Here is a 23346-nt window from a genome sequence, read left to right on the forward strand (position 1 = left end):
TCTTTGTTCATGAATTCAGATTTTCTAAATGTCATACATCGAGGTATTGAATAGTTAATACCTCTGCTAAGAGTAGCTACAGTTCATTGGATGTTTCCAAGTGACTGACATAGTGTTGATTTATACTCATGATCTCATTCGATCTGCCTAATGTCCCTCTGAGGTAAGTACTATTATCATCCTTATTTTAGAGTTAAGGAAACTGAGGTTTACACCCGTGACGTGAGCTGCCCAAGGTCACATAGCTACTAAATGGCAGAGGTGGGCTTTGAACATAGATCTGGAGGATTAACTCTTACCCCATCTTGCCAAGCCACTTGCCTCTTTACTTCGGTTGGCAGATGCATTCCCGTGCATGTCTCAGTGGTGACAATGACCTAGTAATGTTTGGGTGGCTGGAGAGGATTAAGCAGGACTGCTTTGCTGCCAGTTGGGAGGGCCAAGTAAAGAGGACCTGTTTTCTTCCATAAGGGCTCTTGAACTCCGGACCTTCTCTGGGCCTGACCACAGTGAGGTGACCTGAAGAGGTAGCATAAAGCAGACTCTGGCTGGGGTCAGATCTGGAGCCCAGCACCCTATGAGGATGTAAGCCACTGCTTGGTCAGCTTTTCTTCTGGAATTAGGTCCCCGTGTCACCTGGGTGGCCTCCAAACACTGGTGATGTGTGAGGTCATCAGAACCAAGCAGCTCAGGAAATGCCTTTGGTGCTTGTGGCTTTAGGTATCTGTGGTCCAAATGACAACTTGCACCTGCCCAGTGAGTCACAGTTTGGGGTTTACACCACAGTTATCTCACTGAATCCTTTGTGCTTCCTGGTAGGCTGTGATGAGCACGGCCATTTGGTAGATGGGAAAACAGACCAAAAGAGGCAGGGTGAATTGCTCAAGGTCACACAGAGCCAAGAGCTGAACCCAGGTCCTACTGACTTCAAGTCCCAATCGCTTGCGCTAGACCAGTGATTCCCAAGCCTCATTCTGTGGAGCCTTGGAGTGCTTGGTGCAGGCCAGAGGGAGGGGCTCAGGAGGAGGGCACTCAAGGGGCTGAGGTTCTGCTGTCCCTTTCCTTCTTCACTCTGGGCCTCAGTTATGTCAGGATTCTGTGTAAAGCCTGTTTGGAAGATCTGTGTTGCTAACAAAATGTTTTCAGAGGACTGCTCCAAACTGTTTCTTCTTCCCTGGAAATTGGGTCCAGGCTCTTCTTTTTCTAAGACTCTTTTATCGGTATTGAGACAAGAAAAAATCTGCTGTCTGTTAGAGGACGTACTCAACCCCAACATGGCAACACAAAGGAGTATAAAAGGTATGGACACAGAGGCAGCAGATTGGGGTCCTGGTCCTAGTTTAGTGTCACATAGTCAAGTTATTTACCTCAGTATCCCTATCTGTAAAGATGAGGGATTAGCCTACAGAATTCTAAACTCCAATTTTGCTCAAATAACCTGTGGATCTAGGGCATCATGCTTGGTTCATGGGATCTTAAACAGGGATGAGTCACTTGAAACTGTGTAAAAATATTATATATCTATATTTATAGATAATTTTTTTATGGAAGGAGAATGTACAGCTTTCTCCTTGAGACTGTACAGTCTCAAAGGGGTCTCTGACACAGAATACCTAGCCTCTGAGGACTCTTTCTTTCTTTCTTTCGTGTCAGAATTAGTGGGAGATATTTCTCCTTTTGCAAGGGTTTAAGTTGTAACAATGGTGTGAGAAAGCTATTTTCAGAAACAGGGAGAGATAAGCAGAGCTAAAAGTTGAAAGCTAAATAAAAGCATCAGAACCTGTGAACAAGTTGACAATCTTGTTTAAACTCCTGGATGCAGCCATGCCTGATACCCCTACACTTTTCAGTTACATGAACTATCGCTTGCTCCTTTTTCACTAAGCCTTTTCTATTTCAATTGCCTATAGAAGAAATGATTGATGTGCTAACATTGTTGGAGAAGGCTCCTGCCGTTTGAAAAAATATGAAGTTCAGCATAGAGAAAGCAAAGCGGGAAAAGAAAGGACTGAGGCAGGTGCGTTCCTGTCATGCTTTTTTTTTGAATTTCAGGGAAGAAAAATGCTCTCTGTTTTGTTCCCCATCCTTTATTTATTGTTGTTGTTGTTAGCAAACTGGAGGCTTTCAGAGGCAGGAAAGATGTTAAAAATCAATCCCATCATTACAGAGATGGGAAACCAAGATCCAGAAAGGCAATGTGACTTTGTCCAGGTCATACAGTAAATCAGTAGAATGGCTAGAACGGAGGTTACCGGCTCCCAGGCTCCCACCTCTCTGTGTGACTTTCCTCAGTGCTTCTTTCTCAGGCAGGCTCCCCAGCAGAGCTTATGAGGGTTCTTGTGCTCATGTGTGTTGCTTGGTCACATAGATCCATATCTTATCCAGAAAATTCTTCAGTCTGGGTTTCTTTACCGGTTCCATGGACACAGGTAAACAATGGAGTGTTTGGCCTAAGAGGGATGTGGGGAGAAGGTGAAAGGAACCAGCCCTTTTCTCTGCCTGGGGTCCCATTCCCTCTCAAGTGACAGGCCCACCAACTGTCCTGGCCACAGAGTCCCGGCTAGGATTGGGGTCCCTGGGACCAGGCTAGAGCTTGCCCAGTGTTGCCCACAGCAGGAGGATTAGATACCGCTAAGAGTCAAAAACAGGCAAGCAGGATTTATGGGACAAATCCGCGGGCTCACTTTCAGCCACAGGGTCAGATCTGTTTAGCCCTGGAGGGCGGTAATGGCAAAGGCCGCACCGGGGCCGAGGGGCTCCAGAACAACTATTGTCCACAGGACCGGTGGGACTGACGGGGACAAACCTGAAGGGGAAGGAAGAGGAGACTCCAGATCCTGCCTACCGCCCGGATCACAAACTACTCAAAGGCGCACAGGAGAAATGACCTTTAATGTCCGATTTGTTTGCAACCCCGCCCAAGTGCCATCATTCTGTGAAGTACAAGGAGGGGCTTGAGAGGTACGAAGTCACGGAGACAAACGACGCCCCCGCTGCCTCCCGGGCGCACACTCGCTCTGCCCCCGCAGACGGGCGGCCCCACGCACGCACACATGCAGACCACACGGACACCGCACAGACACACGCACGTGTACCCACGATTAAATACATGTACAGAGGGACTCGTTTGGATATATACAGAGAGAGAGACGGAAATCCCGGCCGGCGTCGGGTCCCCCAGGCTCTCAGCATGCTCGGCCCGGCTCTCCGCGCTGTACCTGGCACCCATGCCCCTGCCAGAAAAGCAGCTGCCCCTCTCCCCGCCCCCCTCCCCCCGGTTCCCCCGGGGCCCGCGCCTCCGGGCGCCGACGCCCCTCCCCCCCTCCGCCCGCCCTCCCCCCACGATGGTTTCCTCCCCACCAACCCCCCCGGGGGCTCTAGAACTGCCCGGGCGCCAGGGGCATGTTGGTTTTGAAGCCCGGCTGCCCGTTAGCCACGTCGGTCGCCGCCTCGCAGCCGCCGTTGCTGGCGCCGCCGTCGGTCCCGGGGCTCTCGGGGTCCGACAGGAGCTTGAAGGTGAAGAGCGGGCCCGAATCGTGGCGGCCGCGGCGGCCGGGGGGCTCGGGCGCCGGCAGGCTCAGGAGCGCGCCGGGCGCCTTCCACTCGGGGAAGGCGCACAGCTCGACGGGCGGCGGCGCGCCGCGGCCCAGGTAGCCGGGGCTCGGCGAGGCCGAGGGCAGGGTCCGCTGGCTGCCGCTCAGGCAGCTGCCGCTGTCGTCCAGCGAGTCCTTGCGCGACTGCGAGCGCTCCAGCGAGCCGCCGCGCGTCCACGGCCGGTAGGTGTAGGCGCAGCCGCCCAGGCGACGGCGGCGGCGGCGGCGGCGGCGGCCGCGGCACTGGCACCCGAGGATGCGCACGAAGGCGCGCTTGAACTCCTTGCTGGAGCACGGGTAGATGATGGGGTTGAGGCAGCTGTTGAAGTAGCCCAGCCAGAACACCACCTTGAACACGGCGTCGGGGGGCTTCAGGGTGGAGAACAGGGAGCCTGCAGGGGAAGGGGTGGGGTGGGCACGGGCAGAAAGACAGACAGCAGTTTGTGAGTAGTCAGGTCCTCTCCTCCGAGGGCTCCGCCTAAACGCGGCGCCCGGGAAGCGCTCCCGCCGCCAGGGCTTTGCCCAGGCCACCTTTCGCTGCCTGGAGCGCTCGCCTCTCCCTTCTCCAAGTGAGCGAATCCGACATTCTTTTTGGGGGCCTGGTTGAGCTAACCAGCACCGAAACTCCCTAAAATCTTTCCTGGTTTAGCTGACCAGCACCCAACCTCCCATTTCTCTAGATATCCCAGGGCAGCGCTTACCACTTTGTATTCCAGTGATAATAATCACCACACGCAACTGCACAGCTCTTGGGGCATTGTGCTAGGCGCTTTAACTATATTGTTTTGCCCTACAAGAGGCACTGAAGCTGACGCCGATTGATTTCCATGGCAAATACGAGAGGTGTTAAAGACCTAAATGTGAAAGGTAAAACTTCAAAAGACAAAGTAAAGGAACGATCTTTTTGATCTAGGGCTGAAAGGAAAATGACTTAACACTTCAGAAAGATAAACTGCAAGGCAAGGGTGGGAGAAGGTATTTATAATGTCTAAGACAGTCAAGCGATCTCGGTATTTAGAATATATAAGGAACTGCTGCAAACCAACAGGAAAAAGAGCATTCCCAGTAGAAATGTGGGCTAAGCAAGTGAACAGGCAATTTATAAAGCGGGGAAACCTGAGGGCTAACGTATGCCAGGGTACTCAAAATATTAGGGAGTAGGATGAATAGTAATGAAAACCACAAAGAGATTTAAGGTATCTGTTAGGGTGGCAAAAATCAGGGAACTAGAGAGTGCCAAGTGTGGGCAGGGGTGTGGGGACATGGGGAGCCTTCTGCCTGGCTGGTGGGGAGCACAGGCTGTGAAGCTGTACTGGAGAAGATTCTGGCACCACTTGGTCTCATCAAGTATATACACATACCTCTTAACCTGGCGGTTCTTCTGCAGGGTATAGATCTCAAAGACTTTTCACACAGGTCCACAAGGGGACACCTATAAGAATGCTGAGAGCAGTGTTGCTTATGGTGATAGACAGCTGGAGAGAACATAGGTGTTCCTCACTGAGAATTATGGAAAGGTAGCCTGGGGTAGAAGCCCAGCACAGAGATTATGCAGCAGGTAGATAAGGCCCTAAAAATGGCATGTCCATATAGCAATGTGCAAAGGCTTAAAAACATCGCTCTTTAGGAACAAAGTAGGAAACAGAATTGAGATTTACAGGATAATACTATTTAAGTAACACACCAAACCACCACACGCATTTTGCAAAAACACTTTCAAAAAATGTCAAACACAAAATGGTTGCCTAAGGGGGTAGGCAGAGGGAAATGGGAATAAAAGGAAATAAATCAATGAAATAAGAGAGAGGCCTTACAATGAGGTGCTATGATGGAGAAACATGATTAACTCATTCCTCGAATTTGAGGTCCAAAAACATTTTATGGCATATTAAGTTAAAAACAATTTCCATTTTAAATGCAAGGCAGCTAAGACTTGGAGAGGGTAAATGACTTGCCCCAGGTTACACAGCATGTTTGTAGTATAGTTGGGATTCAAACTAAGTCTGTTTGAGTACAAAATATGTTTTTTAAAGATGATTAATAATACCCTTGGTGGAAAAATGAGAAAATACAAAAAGAAAAAAGAAAAAAAGAAAAAATATTTTAAAAGCACACATAACCCTGCAGTGCAGAGAAATTACATTTGGTGCACATACCTTCAGATTTTTTTCTCTGTTGTATATGTATCTTTAAATGTTTTGATATATGCAATTATACTTTACAGGACATTTTGTTATTTCAAACTATGTTCCCTAACCCTGCCACTAAGTTGGTGGTACAGTGACTTTCATATTCCTGTCCTATCTCCTCTGTTTAAACTGTGAGCTTCCCAAGGGCCTGGTCTTCTGGATCAACTTTGATTCCATTTGGCGAATGAAGAGCACACACTCCTAGAATATCTGAATGGGGGTGGGGGGTGTCTTAGCAATCACAAATCCAAGCTCCTCTTTTGCAGATGGAAACACTGAGTCCCAGAGAGTGGCCGAAAGTGCCAAGGGGCAGTGGCATAGAAGCCACAGGATAGAAATCCTTTGATTTTGGGCTGCACTTGAGCTTCCCCCTTGTAGCACTTCTCCTTTTTGATTCTTTGAGGTTTGCCTATTGTTATAGGGAGCCTCCTAGTTTTCTGCTTAGCAAGCCAAGGATGGTAGTGGTGGTGGGCAAGGGTGGGGAGATGGCTGGGCTCCTGGTGCAGGGCTAAGCCAGGCAAAGGTTTACATTTAGAAAGAGGGTTATCTGTATCCGGGTGTAAGTGCTCTATTTTTTAAAGTTTATTTGTTTATTTTGAGAGAGACAGAGATAGCACGAGGGGCAGAGAGGGAGAGAGAATCCCAAGGAGGCTCCCCACTGTCAGTGCAGAGCCCGATGCGGGGCTTGAACTCCCGAAACCATGAGATTATGACCTGAACAGAAATCAAGAGTCAGATGCTTAACTGGCTGAGCTACCCAGGTGCCCCTAAAAAGTTTATTTATTTATTTTGAGAGAGAGAGAGAGAGACAAAGAGAGAGTGGCGGGGGGGGGGGGGGAGGGAGAGAGAGAGAGAGAGAGGCAATCCCAGTCTCTGCACTGTCAGCACAGAGGCTGACTTGGCCCTCAATCCATGAGATCGTTATCTGAGCCCCGAAATCAAGAGTCCGGATGCTCAACTGACTAATCTACCCAGCTGTCTTTGATGTAAGTGCTAATTATATGTACAAGGTACACTGATTCTTCTTTTTTTAAAAGTTTATTTATTGATGTAATCTCCATACCCAACGTGGGCTCAAACTCATGACCCTGAGATCAAGAGCCGTGTGCTCTACTGACTGAGCCAGCCAGGCACCCCACTACACTGATTCTTTTCCCAACTCAGGGGGAAACGTGGGAGTGGGCTACATTCTGCGTTCGCTTCAGATGAGGCAGAAGAGGGCGCCACCTCGTGATCTGATATGTGACAAGGCCAGCACCATTAGATTTTCACCCCACCATCCCACATACTCCTTTGGACTAAGACACTGTATGGAAGACCCCAGCTGAAATCCAAATACATGGCGTGTGAACAGCTAGTATCCATCATGGAATGAGTTGTCTCTGTCCCCGGGGAAGGCCTTGTTTCTGTCACTGAGTCTGAAGGGGATAGGCACTGGTCTTGACAACGTGGGAAACTGGAGAATAGATTTTGGAGAGAGGGAAACCTAGAAAAGCTTGGAAGCCTTGCGCATTACCCTAGAGGATAAATGCTGATGAGCGTGTGTACGTGTAGGCATGTGGTCTTTTTTTTTTTAATATGAAATTTATTGTCAAATTGGTTTCCATACAACACCCAGTGCTCATTCCAACAGGTACCCTCCTCAATACCCATCACCCACCCTCCCCTCCCTCCCACCCCCCATCAACGCTCAGTTTGTTCTCAGTTTTTAAGAGTCTCGTATGTTTTGGCTCCCTCCCTCTCTAACCTTTTTTTTTTTTTTTCTTCCCCTCCCTGCCATGGTCTTCTGTTAAGTTTCTCAGGATCCACATAGGAGTGAAAACATATGGTATATGTTTATTCCCTCTATGACTTATTTCACTTAGCATAACACTCTCCAGTTCCATCCACGTTGCTACAAAAGGCCATATTTCATTCTTTCTCATTGCCACGTAGTACTCCATTGTGTATATAAACCACAATTTCTTTATCTATTCATCAGTTGATGGACATTTAGGCTCTTTCCATAGTTTGGCTATTGTTGAAAGTGCTGCTATAAACATTGGGGTACAAGTGCCCCTATGCATCAGCATTCCTGTATCCGTTGGGTAAATTCCTAGCAGTGCTATTGCTGGGTCATAGGGTAGATGTATTTTTAATCTTTTGAAGAACCTCCACACTGTTTTCCAGAGCGGCTGCAGCAGTTTGCATTCCCACCAACAGTGCAAGAGGGTTCCTGTTTCTCCACATCCTCGCCAGCATCTATAATCTCCTGATTTGTTCATTTTAGCCACTCTGACTGGCATGAGGTGATATCTGAGTGTGGTTTTGATTTGTATTTCCCTGATGAGGAGTGACGTTGAGCATCTTTTCATGTAGGCACGCGGTCTTAATGAGGACATTTAGGGCCCGGGATAGAGGCTGCGGACGCATAGACAGTTGTGGCAAAGGTAAGGAGGATGAAGAGCTGGAGAGAACGCGTGCTGAAAACATACTCATAGCTTTGCTTGTGAGCCCCATTGAAGATGATAGTAAAACAGGCAATAAATGGCTTAATGGGGACACATCCTTAGGGACTGGCTGTTTTAAAGGATACGCGGAACAACAGTAAGGCTAATGGCTAATATTCCTCAGACCCACTGTTTGCATTGTGTGTGTGCTCTGTATAGGCCTTGCGCTAAACTCTTTATACCATTAGCCCATTTAATTATCACAATAATCCCTTGATGAAGGTACTATTGTTGGTCCTATTTTATACATCAGGACATCAACATATGATAGTGCCTGCTATTTACATGTGTATACACCTGTTCATTTGTTTGTTCATTCACTCATTCCACAAATACTGAGCTCCTGCTGATGTTGGCATGAGGCCAAGGTGAGGGGGATACAGAGATGAATTGGGGTGTGGTCTCTGCCCCATGGCAGCCCACAGGCATGTGGGAAGAGAGATGTGTTAACAGGTCATTGCAACACAACACACATGGCATTATGATAGAGGCATAAATGTCACTCTGTCCCCCTACACCCAAGTGGCATTTCTGTCTGGTGCTTCTTTACCTCCATCGTATTGGAAGCCTTGTATCAAGGACAATGATGGGCTGGATCTCTGCCTTTATTTTCTTACAAAGTACTCTTCAAGGACTATGGCTCTGAGAAGTGTTCAGCCAAAAGTAAGGGGATGCTGCTGACTTTTTTCACTGCATTTATTTACAGCCACATTGTGAGTTTGGACTCCCTGAACCACTTGTTCCTCTGAGAAGAAGATCATTCTTTGCCTTCCATTCTTTGGCTGCCTTTCATCACCCTTCTGCTGATTTAGGCAGTGTGATTCTGTGGGTTGAACACAGGGCTTGGGATCACACAGACCTGGTTTTGAACCCCTTGTTTTGTGTGTACTGGCTGTTTGACATTAGAAAAGTTAATTGGCCCTCTTAGACTCAATATTCTCATCCATAAATTGGGGACAGTATCTGTTCCATATTCTGAATACATGAAAATATCCCTGTAAGATACTAGACATAGGGTCTGGCACCTTGAAAATAATACATAGTGGTCATTTTCCAAAAATACTTTATATCCTGGCACAGGCATGAGCCTCCTCCAAGAACTCTTCCCTGATGAACCTCACCCAACTCAGATTGACTTCTTTATTCTGTACCCCACAGAAGGTATACAATCACATCTTATTCTGTTATGGTTTGCCTGTTAATGTTGTTAAGCCATTCCAGGGCTGACTGATTCCTCGCCCACACCCAGACTTTAAATTCCTTCTGCCAAGGGGCACCAGAGTGGCTCAATAGGCTAAGCATCTGACTCTTGATTTCAGCTCAGGTCATGATCTCAGGGTTTGTAAGATCGAGCTCCGCACTGGGCTCCAGGCTGATAGCACCAAGCCTGCTTGGATTCTCTCTCTCCTTCTATCTCTGCCCCTCCCTCCCCCGCCCTCTCAAAATAAATAAATAATCTTAAAAAAAATTCCTTCTGGGCAAGAACCACCTCTTCATTTCTTTTCTTTTCCTCTCCAGATTTGTGTATTTTTATTACAAAGAAAAAAAAAAAAAGAGGGAGCACAGAGGTTTTTTAAGGCAGTGAAACTATTCTGTATGACATTATGATGGTGGATACATGTCATTATACATTTGTCCAAATCCATAGAATGTATAACACCAAGAGTGAACCCTAATGTAAACTATGGACTTTCGGTGAAAATGTTGTGCCACTGTAAGCTCATCCATTGTAACGCATGTACCCTTCTGGTAGGGGATGTTGATAATTGCAGAGCCTGTGCATGTGGGGGGGCAGGGGGTGTATGGGAAATCTCAATACCTTGTTGTCAATTTGGGTGTGAACGTAAAACTGCTCTAAAAATAGTCTATTAGAAAAACCTCACGTAAAATGAAAAAGTGATCCATGCTGATTTTTTAAAAATTACATTACCAAAAAAAAAAAAAAATCTACATATTATAAAGTGAAAATTCTTCTCCATTCAGGTAGAGGGGACCAGAGCTCACAGTTTTATTTTTTATTTTTATCCAATTGTTTTTTTTTTTTTAAATGGGAGTTATACACATATCTTTCCCCCAATTTCTTTCTTCACTTAGAAAATATTTAAGACATTTCCCCATGTCGGGACATTATATCCTACCATCTGGATATATAGTAGCTTAACTTTCTCCAGGCTTAACTCTTTTCTAATGATAGTCAAGTAGTGATTTCCAAGTTTTGTCTGTTACAGACTGTAGTAATGAAAAGCCTCATGCATTTTGCTTTTTCCATGTTTGAGTGTTTCTGTGGGATAAACTCCTACACGAGGAATCACTGACTCAGTGCCACATTTAAGTGCTGAAAGCTAGCCAGATTGCCTTCTGAACTAATTGTACCAATTTATCTTCCTGTTGGCTGTATATGATTGTGATAGTTTCTTTACATCTCTGCAACTCTGGGTTTGGTCAGGTTTTAATCTTTGCTTGTCTGAAAGCTGAATAATGACTTTGCCCTCTTGTTTCCTTTGCATTCCGTTTTATTTTGGCCCCGTGAAGACCGTAGATCGCATGCCCACCCTGAGCAAACCTTCAGTGGCTTCTGACAGAGTCCCTTTCCTTATTAGAATTGGACTCCTTAGAATAGAATCCAGGCTGTCTCCCCAGCAGCCATGTGACCTTGGGCAAGTTTCACACTGTCCCTAAGCCTCAGTTTTCTCATCAGTAAAATGGGGCTAATAATAGTGCCATGCCTCTGGGTTATTTTGAGAACTAAGAAGATAAAACATGTCAAGTCCTTTTTAGCACTCAGGGTACCAGGAACCTGCCACCCAGTCAACTTTGCATTAATGCTAATTAACCAAATAATTCTTATTCCTGTCAATCACTGATTGGACTGGAAATCTAATTACAGAAAGTTTATGTGTGGGACCAGTGTTTGGTAACTAGATATTTCATTCTGAGTAGGCTGCTTTCCTTTTCTGAACCTCAGTTTCCCTCCTTTCGGGGAGTGGTTTCATTTGGGTTCTCTCCAGCCTTAAAATTCAGAGTCTTCTTGAAGCTGGGGTTGGAAGCCCTGCTCAGACTTGCTGGGATGTGCCCTCTTCTCTGGACTTACCACCGAGGGGCAGTGTGGGTCAAAGACTGGACAGCGGTCTCTGGTGGTCTCTCGGATTCCAAGCATATTTCTGCTGCTCCCTCCTCCCCTCCCCCCAGCTGCACAGAAGCTACAGGGCTGAGGGGTCTTGTTTGCTACCCAGGCGGGCCCTGTTACAGCCAAGAAGTTGTAATAGGGAAGGCGCTGAGCCTCGTTGGCTTAAAAAAGGATCAGGACTGGGATATCCAAACAGACCTTGGGGGCCAAAAAAGCCATGAGGAGAGGGAAAGGGAATATCAACAGGAGATGTGGGTTCCTGGAAGCCTGCTCTTTCTGCTTCAGGTCAGGGTGGTGCCAGTCTCTACGATGTGGCCACCAGCTTGTGGGACATGCCTCCGAGCCTGGCTCCCCTTCTCTTGCTCATGAAATGGTGTGGTGCGCCTTGCCCTGCATCTTACCATCATGATCACGGCCTGACAGGGCCAGGAAACCTTCCTTCGCGGAGGCTCAGAGAGGGTGAGTGACTTGTTCAAGGTCACTCAGCTGGTGACGAGCAGAACGACTGCCAGGACCTGCTCAAGTGTCATTCATTTGATTCAACAAACGTTTGTGGAGGCCGTGGAGGTCAGGCATTAAGGACCGGTGCAGACATAGGTAGATCTGGGTTCAGGTGCTGACTCTGGCTTCCCAGCTGAGCTCCTTGAGCTCGGCGAGGCCCAGTTTCCTGGAAAACGGGGATGGGGATAGTTCTTTTCTGTGTGGAGGAGATGAACTTAGGCTTGGCAAGTGCCTGGCATGTTGAGAGTACCCAGTAAGTACAGCTGTTCCGACTGCTTCAAACAGAACTGCCATTGCCAATGCCGATGCTGTGGTTACTGCCAGTACCAGCATGCAAAGATGGGGAGGGTGACGGAGAGGACAGGATCTACCGTGCTGATGTGGGACCGCCCACCCTACTGCTCTTTCCAATGCAGGCCCAAGGGTGGGCGCCACGTGGTTCTCGAACATGCGGAAATTGTACACATTGTTCTGGGGGAGGACCCATAGCTGTCGTCATGGGCTTGAAGGCGTAAGCAGCCGTGAAAAGGTTAAGGCTCACCATCCCAAGTCTAGGGCTCCCAAGCATCAGTTACTCGATTGCCTGGACCACCGGCTGCTTAATGCTTTTCTCTAGATCAACTCACTTTTGGTGCCTCAACTTAAACTTTCTTAGGAAGCTTTTTATCATTATTTTCAAATCTGTTACAAAGAAAATGTCATGGTAGGGGAACAGAAGATGAAAACAAAATGATATTAGTATCTCTGGGTCACTCCAGACAGTGGTGGGCCTGAGGCATGCTCTCTTTTTCAAAAAGGGAGATTGGCGGGGGTTGTGGGGTATTAACTACTTGCTAAACTGAGAGGAATTCCCCTTTGAGGAATCTAAAGGATTGAAGGAACAACTTTCTCATGGGAGAACCCAGCGCCGGGCACATGGAAGGTGCTAACTAAAATTTGCTCCATGATGGACTGAATGAGTATGTGATTCAGAGTTTCCTGGGCCATCTCTAACTGTCCTGCCAAGCTGTCTTGCACACCAACTCAAATCCATAGTTAATTTGAGCAGCAGTCTAAGAGCCGCCCTGGGAAACCCTGCGGCTCTACTCTAAAGCCTCTTGGTGGCCTCCCACTGAGGCCTTTTAAGCAGATCCAATGGGACAACACTTCTGAACACTTCCACCCAGGTGGGGAGGGTAGGAGCTGGAACCCGAGGGGGAGGGGCAGAGCGGCAAGCAGACGGTGCAGTGGGCCCAGCCACGCTACAAGGGCCACGTAGAGGGGTTGTGAAGTGTAAGGATCAAAAGCTAAGGCTGAGCAGGATCAGCTCAGGGAGAAGCATTTCTTGGCTGGATGTGGTCCCAGTGGTCCTTAAAGTGCCATTCAACAAAATGAACAGTGAACACAAGTTCTCAACCCTCTGGGAACCTCCAGTCTTCAAAACTACGGGGTGCGTTTGTAGAAGAGTTATCTACCGTTTGACAAGCTCTTAACTCTGCGCCAATCACTGGGTAAATGCTTTGACCTTCCCTTGCCTTCAACCGGCTCTGTTCCGAAGGCAGCTCGGCATGACTGTGCCGGGCGCAGCGCTAGGGGGCGCCATTCCACAGGGTAGTCGGCAGCACTCCCAGGTGACGGTGGCCAACCTGCATGCGCCCCGCCTGGAGGCCGTGATTACTACGCTCAGCTCAGGAGAACGGAAGGTAAATTGCTGGATGTCTCAGAGCTAGTGGGTGATAGAATTAGAATTTTAACCCAGGCTGCCTCTCAAAGAAGCTGTCAGTCACCACCAGTACAGCAAATGGGGAAACAAAAGATGCATGTGGATGTGGATAAAGGACTGAAGGCTATACAGGGAAGGAGACCTCAACAGTGTTTACCCTTTGTTGGTAGACTCACGGGTGAATTTTCCCTCTGTGTGTTTTTTGGTGTTTTCCAAAAATTTTCTCCATAAACATGAATTACTTTTGTAATTGGGAAAAAGCCAGTGAATATTATTTTAAAAATAAGAAGTAAACCAAAAGACACTGTGTTTATTGGGTCCTTATTACGTGTCAGCCAACTTTGCTTGCTCTATTTCATTTAATTCCTGTAATAGCCTATGAGCAAAGTGGGATTATCCCTACTTTGCAGATGAAGAACTGGAGGTCCAGGTGGAGGAGGCACTTGCCCAAGGCCCCCCCCACAGGTAATAGGAAGAAAGGAGTATGAAATGACATCTTTTGTTGTTGAGCCCAGCAGCCTCCTCTGTTAGTTCCTGGTATACCTGTGGATGCCCTGCCCTTATTCCCTTACTGCAGAGCAGAAAAGGGGCCCTTTTAATTTTGTATGTATTCCTACATCCGTAGGCATCATTAAACAGTGGTTGGAGGAATGACCAACCGGCAGCCTCGGAGACTGCCCCAGGGCATGGGGACATAATGTAGCATGTATCGGGTCTACCAGGGGCCAGGTGGCTTGTAACATCCCCCAGGGCACTGACATTCTGAGACTCGAGGATTAGAGGTTTGATTTGACTTATTTCACAGTGAGCATCAGACAAGCGGATGACCTCAGGGGAGCCAGTGGGTGGTAAAACCATTTTGATCAGCTTGTAAATAGAGTGGAACTCCTTTTCAACATGGCTCTTTTTAGGAGCTTTTAGCTACACCTATGGCCAAGCTAGGTCTCCCCAGCTGAAACAGTTTGGCTCAATAAAAACTTGAAACATTTGAAATAGTTGCTAATTCTTTCAGCACCAATTTTATATAGGAGGTTTCCTTGGATGTGGAAATTCCCTTTGAGGTTTTTCCATTTTCACTGGACACTTAACCCTGGAATGAGTTCATGAAATTGTCCAACAAAAACGATATCTTCGGGGCCACTAGACATGTTAAGTTTTAAAGCAAATGATGAGAACAATGATAGTCACCAGAGCCCCCATTTATAGTAACCTAAGAACCAGTTATTAGGTACTATGTTTACAAACACTTGGTGCAATCCTCCAGCAGCCCTGCTGTTACCGTATCTCATTTATTTTACAGATGAAGCAACTGAGGTTTAAGAGATTAACAAAATCATGTGTCTGGTAAGGATTAAAATCCAACTTTGAAGTCTGGGTTCTTACTCAAATTGTTTAATAATAATAAAAAAAAGAAGCTTCTATTCAGTTCCTTAAGCACCAGGCAATTTCTCCCTCAACTGGGAACAATCTCTCTCTTTGCCGATTTGTCAAAGCACTTTCTCTGAACCTAAAATATGGCATTTATCACTTCCTACCTTGAATTACTCGTCTCCTCTGATTAGACTGTGAGCTTCTAGAAAAGAGAGTTCATGTCTGATTTTTTCTTTTCCCCCAAGGCCTAGAACTGTGCCTGACACATGACAGGCACTCAGCCAACATGTGTTACAGGAAAACTGAAATGTGTTAGCCCTGGCTACTCAAAATGAGGTTTATGGATAAACAGCATCCATATCACCTGGGTTCATGTTAGAAATGGAGAACCTCGGTGAGCCAGTGAGTCAGAATCCGCTTTTAACAAGATCCCGAGGTGGAAAGCGTTGCCTTAGCTCCTGTTACAATTTTATTTTTAAAATTGTTTTTCTAGGTATCTTGGGATTTATGGATGAGTAGAGGCTGGGCTGAGAGCCACCTCACCATGGGGTTGACAGTCTTGCCCCAAACCTTCCAGTGACTCCTATGGTTTACAGGATAAAGTTCAAACTGCTTAGGCTGGAATTTAAGACCTTCTCAAGTGGGCTGCAATGGACTGAATCTTCACAACATGACTTCACTTTTCTGGCTTCTTTCCCCTTATTCACACTGTCCACTGGTCTGAGATGCCTTTCACTGTCCCCCTCTCCTTTCCATCCTTTCCAAACCTCCCTCAGAATCCTCTGACACACAACCACAGCCTCCCACTGCATGGTTTCCTTAGAAGTGTGAAAGCAAGTGGAGGGAATGAGCAGTCCATGAAGACCTGCTAAGATCCAGGAGACCTGTACACCTTACCTCATTTCACCCTCACAATAGGTGGGAGGGAGAGGTGGGTTCTCTAATTTTCAATTCTCAATTACAGATGTGGAAATCAAGTCTCTGAGGGTACAGAACACACCCAGTGTCACCACAGCCATTAAATGGTAGAGCTGGGATTCAAACCCAAATCTGCCTGGTCCCAAAGCTGGGCTGTTTCCACAAGACAGTATTGCCTCTGGACTCTTAGAACACTTACACTTCTGGGGTGGGGGAAGTCTAGAATTGTTTACTTGTTATTGTAATGGTGTCTTTATGTATATTTTATTTAGCCATTAAGACTCCAGGATCTAGAAACCAAGAGTTTTGTGTCACTCTACCCAGGTGGTTTGTCACCTGCCGATGCTGGTTACGCAGGTAACTTAGCACCATATAATTTGAGGGGCTCACAGGCCCACTGAATCCCATCCATGAGTACCCAGGAGGTGCACAATCACTAGATTAAGAGTGTTTGCTTTTCACTCCACAGATTTCTATCATAACAGTTGTTGGACTTAGCTGAGAGTCTGTCTCCCTTATTTACAAGATTCTTGAGGCGAGGGTCAATCCTTCTCATCTTGGTTTTTCTAGCACCTAACGCTGAGCTTGCTTATAGTGAATGTGTAAAGACATTTGTTGGGCACATAATCTCCTCTTCATATGGTTAGGCCAGTTTCAGATTCATAGCAAGTGCTGAGTAAGTGATTATAGGGCGATTCCCTTGCTTATACCTTGCTTCCTTCCTTTTCTTTATTTAAATGGTAACCACATGCCAATACCCAGTTGAGTTCCCATCTCCTTCCTGGAATCTTCCCTGACTGCTCCAGGCCTCCTGTTTACTTCCCATTAGAACAGAGTCTGCAACACATAGGTTAGTACAGAATGCCATTCTTAAGGGATGTGCCTCTTGTCTCCTTAGGCAGAGCCAAAGCTCCTTGAAGATGGGGTCTGTGTCCTATACTTCTAGTACAGGGCTTACCCACTGATTAATTGATTGGCACATTACATCTTCCAGAAGGGAAGCTACCTCCTGGTTTAGGCCTGGAGTTGAGCGCAGATGGGGTGGTGTGGTTTCCACAGCACTTAAGAAGCCATCTTTGATGCCACACTGAATGTGATCCATGCTTTGACCTTGCTGGAAAGAGCAATTTCCCTGAAGAGCACTTTTAGAAACTGAGTGTTAGGGGATCTATATGAAGGAAGCCATAAAGCTTTATAAGGGGGCATAAAAAGGAGACATGTATAAATGGGGAGACATAGCTTGCTTTAGTACAGGAAATCTCTTTTGATGATAACTTCAGTTCTCCCCAGATTAATCTGTAAATTGAAGACAACTTCATTAAAATGCCAACAGGATGGTTTTTTGTTTGCTTCTTTGTTTTGGGGGGTATTAAATGATCCAAATATATAGAAGCATATGGAATGTGTAAGAATAACCATGCAAAAATAGCCAGGTCACTTGAAATAAATAAAGAACGATGGTATTGGGATGATGGGTAAACCCGCTCCTACAGATATTAAAACCTATCATAAAACCACAGTAATTTAAGAAATCCTAGGGCAGGAAGTGCAAGAAAAGGCAGATAGATCAATGCAATGATATAGTTTGGAAAAGGAGCCAAGTGTCCATGAGAATTTTAAATGCCATTTCAATGTTTATGGGAAAGAAGAGATGCTTATATAGGCAGTATTGGGATACCAGGCTAGCTAGTTAGAGACAAATAAAGCTAGATCCTTACATCAAAATAAACCCGGCTAGATCCAAGATTTTAAGTATAAAAATTATTAAAATATTAGGAGATGCAAGTAAATATTTTTATTATTTTGAAATAAGAAAGAACTTTTTAAGGATGACAGAAATCCAGGATCTGCAAAGAAAAGCATTGATGATCTGCCTAGACATTTCTATAAGGTTGCAAACTTTGAGAACAAAGCTAAGGGAAGAACTGAGAGAAATATTTGTAATTCAAATAGCAGTAAAAGGAATAATATTTCTAACCCTCTCTTTCAAATCAATCATGAAAAAAACAACTCAATAGAAAACAAAGCAAATCGTTACAGATAAGCAAATAACAAGAATAAGTACAGCAGACAGCCAGTGAATTAACGAAAACATAGTAAAACTCCTTCACAAAATAAATAATGTAAATTAAACAGCAGCAAAATATTTCAGGTCTATTAGTTTGGAATAAATTTAAGATATTGCTTATGCTCAATTTGGCAAAGATGTGGGAAAGCAGACATTTTCGTATATTCTGGGTGAGAGTGTAGACTTGGGGTGGAAAATTGGCATTATCTAATAAAACTAAAATGAGCATAGCTTTTGAACTAAGTACTCCAATGTCCAGGAATTTATCCTACAGAAGAACTCTTAAAAGGGAGGAAAAATAAAAGTATAAAGAACTGTGGTAAAGTTCCCCCAGATTGGAAATTATCTAAATTTCTAACAATAGGGGTTGGGGAATAAGCCATGTATCATCACACAATGAAAAATCATACATTGTTAAAATGATAAGCTACGTCTACAAGGAATGATATCCATGACAGAATTAACTAGAAAAAAAATCAAATTTCAGGAGACAGTGTCTACTATGGTCTGATTTTTTAAATAAAATTAAAAAAAATTATGTTTATTTTTGAGAGAGAAAGAGAGAGACAGCACGAACAAGCGCAAGCCAGGGATGGGCAGAGAGAGAGGGAGACGCAGAATCTGAAGCAGGCTCCAGGCTCTGAGCTGTCAGCACAGAGCTGGATGCGGGGCTTGAACTCACGAAGTGTGAGATCATAACCTGAGCCCAAGTTGGACGCTAAACCTACTGAGCCACCCAGGCACCCCGGTCTGATTTTTTTTTTTAAGTTTGCTTTATTTTATTTTGAGAGAGAGCTTGAGTGAGTGGGGGAGGGTCAGAGAGAAAGGGAGAGAGAGAGAATCCCAAGCAGGCTCTGCACTGTCAGCACAGAGTCTGATGTCGGGCTCAAACTCACAAACCATGAGATCATGACCTGAGCCAATGTCAGACACTTAATTAACTGAGCCAGCCAGGTACCTCTATGATCTGATCTGATTTTTAATAAAGAAACGGTGTGTGTGTGTGTGTGTGTGTGTGTGTGTGTGTGTGTGTGTTGTGAGAGTGTATTAGCATGCTCACAGAAAAAACAATCTGGGTGAATACATACCAAATTGTTCTTAGTGGTTATATTTCTGAAGGATGGGTTTATGGGAAGACTTTCACTGTGTATTTAAAATTATTTTTGCAATGAACAAACATTGCTTTTGTAATGAAAGAGAGAAAGCAAGAGAAATTGAGAGGGAAAGAGGAGAGAGAGGGAGGGAGAGGGAGGGAGAGAGAGAGAGAGAGAGAGAGAGAGAGAGAGAGAGAGAGAGAGGTTTAGCCTATAGGAGAAAAAGAGCCAACAGAGGGCAAGTAGCTGGCAGACCTTTAGGCCAGACCATCACCTTTCTGGGCTCCCATTTCTTTAAGTATGAAATGAGGGGGTTGCATTAGCTAACCTCCTCCTTCTCAGATTCTAAGCTTTGTGTTCACTTGGTTTTAGAGGTGGAATGAAAATTGGGGGAGAAGGTACAAATATATACCTACAGCCAGAGTGTCTTTGAGCCCAGAACAAACAGGCCATGCACACTTGATCCTTCTTTCTGAGGCACATGTGAACCTGCTGCTTGGCGGAGAGGCTTGGTGTGTTGGGATGAAAGGCTCCATGAGAGAGCAGGGACAATTACTGGCCTTGGGGAATCAGATGGGGAAGTGGGCCACTCAGGCCATTAGGCCTTGTGCGATGCCTTTCATCCCTTCCCTCGGCAGCTGTCTGCTGACTTCCCTGCCTTCCTCTCTCTGACTCATCTCTCTGTTCTGTCCTTTGGCTGGTGGTGATCAAAACTTTTCCCTCTTTCCAAACTGGTTTTGCAGGGTCAGGTTGGACTGGGACCCATGGATAGCGCTGTGTCTCCTTTCCACTTGTATGGTCTGGTCTGGGACATTCTCCTCCCTGCAGGGTCTTGCGGCCTTCAGAGCTTCTCAATCACAGAGCGGGTGATGATGCTACTCCACTGTCTGTAGGGCTGTCCTGTCTTCTTGTCAGAACCCTCTCCTGCTGTTGCGTATTGTGGGAGCCAGGCACATCATTGGTCTCATTAATATAATAAAATGATTAGTCTTTGCTGCTGAAGGCCTGCCACTCCAGATTTTAGCAAAATGGGACTTTATCTTGCTTCCTGATCTAGGTTCACGGGCACACCACACAATGACCCTGAAATTCCAGGCCTTTCTCAGGGCTCAAAGGCTCCTAACTGCTAGGAAACTTTACAGGTAGAAGTACCTGGAGGACAGAGAGCTGGCTGGGTTTACTGAGGCCACATGAGAATGTCTTCTGCGAATTGCTATGAAGACAGGACTGGGTGGGTTTAATATCTACTGCCTGTGCTGTTTATATTTGTGTAGCCCAGATGTCGGCTGGGAGTCTTACTGCCCTTTGAAAGCTAGGGGGGATTATTTTGAGTGTCCCTTTTCCTTAACCTTGGAAAGTCCAAAATCCTCCCCTAAAGTCTCTAGGTTCCTAGAGTGGAACAGGGAACTAACTTCATTCATTCCTCTCCTGCTTCTTGGGCTCCATTCCCTTTGACAGCCCGTTCTGCATATACCACCTTAAGGCAACGATCCCACAAGACGAAAATCACCCATACCAACACACCAAGCATTTGAAGCCCTGCTTAATGCTGGGCTCCCCGCTCCCCTCCTTGGCCCCTCCTGTCTCAGCCCCTCTCCTCCCAGGTTACTTCAAGAGTTCCAAATTCTTTGCTTTTTCTTTTCTTTCTTTCTTGTTTAAGGCGAGCATTGAGCATTTCTCTTCTCTCTTCTGGTTGCTCTGGCCTCAGCGGGGAGGGTTCAGTTGGGGACGGTGACTGGGGAGATGGGTTTCACTTTCCACCTTCGGCTCTAATTAAGATATTTTCCCAAAGACAGTTCCTTTCCTCACAGAAATTCTAGATTTTCAGAAATACGATGTCTTCCATCTCTTCCCATGTAAATAAATGCTCCGTTGGGTTTGATGTAGGTTTTTAGATTATTGCCCCTGCTTTGCTCCACTTTGTAGCAGGTCTTTACTGAACACTTCCCAAGTGCCTGGAACCAGTTGAGAATTTAATCCAGGAGATTAGCACTGACTGGGGAAGCAAGGCAATTCCAACGATTATTTTATTCAGTCCCCACAAGCCTATGAGGTGAATACAATTACTATGCCCATTTTATGGATAAAAAAACTATGGCTTAGAGTGACTGAGGAAATTGCTCAAGATTACAGAGCGGTGGAGACAGGATTCAGTTCCAGGCCTGACACCAGAGCAACTGATCTTTCTGCTACCTCAGCGCGGATTCCCACAAACTGGAGACTTGTTATTTCCCTGGAACATTCGGTGTGAAGGTGCCTGGAAGAAAACCAGGAGGTGCTGGTTACACGTAGGGACAGAGAGATGTGGGTGGGTGATAGTTTGGGAAGGAGGTGTTATTTGACTTCGCTGCTTTCAGAGAACTTTCCTGCAAAAGGATTCCTTCCTCGCGTGTTTTGAGGAGACAGGAGCTGGGAGGACAGGGGAGCATATATATATACTTTGTGGGAAGGGTGCAGTGAGGTTTTAATGGCAACAGAGCAAGTGTGTTTTAGAGAGCTTGTCACTTAAGGTTATTCAGTCTTTGAGAGGAGGCCTGACTTCCTACACAGTGTCCTGATCACAAGGAAGGTAGAAAATGCATGCTGACTCTCACGATGGTTAGAAACGGACTCAGTCTTTACAATGGTTCCAAAGAAAACACAGAAGGTGGTGGTGATCTGAATTTAACCACAACAATGACAATGGCAGGTGCCACCTACTGAGAGCTTGTAGGTCGCAAGCTCTGTATCTATCCCCTGATGTGCATTATTTCATTCAATACGCAAACGATTCAGTGTGGGACATACAGTGATTGTCCCCATTTTACAGGTGTTGAAACTGAGGCTTGGAAGAGAAGTAACTTGCTCAGAGTCACAGAGCTATTAGACAGTAGAGTTTTATTACAACCCACGAGTTCTTGCTTTCCCCTGGTCTGCTGTTTGGACTTTGTGAGGCAAGCCACCAAAAATCCAAGGACTGAAAGAAAAAGTGGAGCAGATTCCACAGGGGAGCGTGGGGTATGGGTGCGTGTGTGTGTGGGGGGCAGAAGACCCATGTTTGGGTGTGAATATACTAGTTTTCAGATGACTCATCTTCTCTGCCAAATCCGGGAGGAACTGTGATTATTTAGAATTGAAAAGTTATCCTTCTGTCATTTCCTGGCTTTGTAAAAAGTAAGTCCCAGGGACCTGAGAAGGTGGGGGGAAAAGGGGTGTTTAAACCATAGACTCTTCTATCATCTGCAGAAAGAGCAATGCCAGGGGCGCCTGGGTGTCTCAGTCGGTTGAGCATCTGACATCGGCTCAGGTCATGATCTCGCGGTCTGTTGAGTTCGAGCCCCACGTCGGGCTCTGTGCTGACAGCTCAGAGCCTGGAGCCTGCTTCAGATTCTGTGTCTCCCTCTCTCTCTGCCCCTCCCCTGCTCATGCTCTGTCTCTCTCTCTGTCGAAAATAAATAAACATTAAAATTTTTTTTTTTTTTAAAAAGAAGGGTCAACGCTAGGAGCCAAAGGGAGAGAATAGGGCAACATTTTCATAGGAGGAGAAAAATAAATAGAGACCAAAAGATGGAATGAAGCCAAGGCCATAAAGGGCAGAACAGCCCCCTTTTCTGTCATGTATTTCTGACAAAGATGTGGTGGTCTTGTGCAAAATGAGACCCCAAAGCCGGCTGTGGCTGGGTGGCAATCCTGGGGCAGTTCAGGTGTCAGCTCGAGGAGCTGCCTGCATTCTCTGTGGTCTGGCAGTCCCACCTGTTCATCCAGATGGAGCTAAATTTTCCACCGGGTCACCCAAAAGGGCAATTCACTTAAGGGTGCTAATTCCTCTGTCCAGTTCCTTCCCTGCAGGCTGGGACCGGATGTTCCCTTTCCAAGTCTGAATATGTCACTGAACTTCAATGGATCATTGTGAAAAACGGTCCCATTACTTCCAGAAACATGTGCTCAGGCCAAGGAGGGCTCCTAGAAAAGTCTGCCTGGCAAAGTGGCATTCACAGCAGATGGACGGGTGAGGCCCGGGCGTTCATGTCCCCTCCTCTCTTGTCCTAATCCACTGCCTGTGACAGGAGTGGGTGGGTAGGGTTGGTGGAGGTTTGACTGATCTGGGACGAAGCTTTCCAAACCACAGAGGGGCAGGATGTGAGGGGAGAGCATGAAAAACACCAGCGTGTGAAGAAGCGCATTTGGCAGGATGATCCCTCCTTTATTGTTTGGAGGCTGCTGAAGTGTGTGGTGAAAGCAGCCCGGTGCTGGCCCGTCCACCTGCTCTGAGGTCTTGCTGCTTTGGCAGAGAACATCATGACCTCAGGAGAGA

At 46.2% G+C, this 23346-nt stretch overlaps 1 protein-coding gene across 1 annotated transcript in view; it reads right to left on the reverse strand.

The window, feature by feature from the left end:
• Window positions 1-3344: 3344 nt before the first annotated feature.
• Window positions 3345-23346, reverse strand: part of ADRA1B (adrenoceptor alpha 1B) — a 51535-nt gene continuing 31533 nt past the window's right edge. Inside the window, exon 2 of the mRNA XM_027033421.2 lies at window positions 3345-3985. Coding sequence (XP_026889222.1) covers window positions 3378-3985 — 608 coding nt within the window. The 3' untranslated portion in view covers window positions 3345-3377. The remainder of the gene's footprint in view (window positions 3986-23346) is intronic.

The sequence above is a fragment of the Acinonyx jubatus genome, chromosome A1, assembly GCF_027475565.1.
Source record: "Acinonyx jubatus isolate Ajub_Pintada_27869175 chromosome A1, VMU_Ajub_asm_v1.0, whole genome shotgun sequence".
Taxonomy (NCBI): Eukaryota; Metazoa; Chordata; class Mammalia; order Carnivora; family Felidae; genus Acinonyx; species Acinonyx jubatus.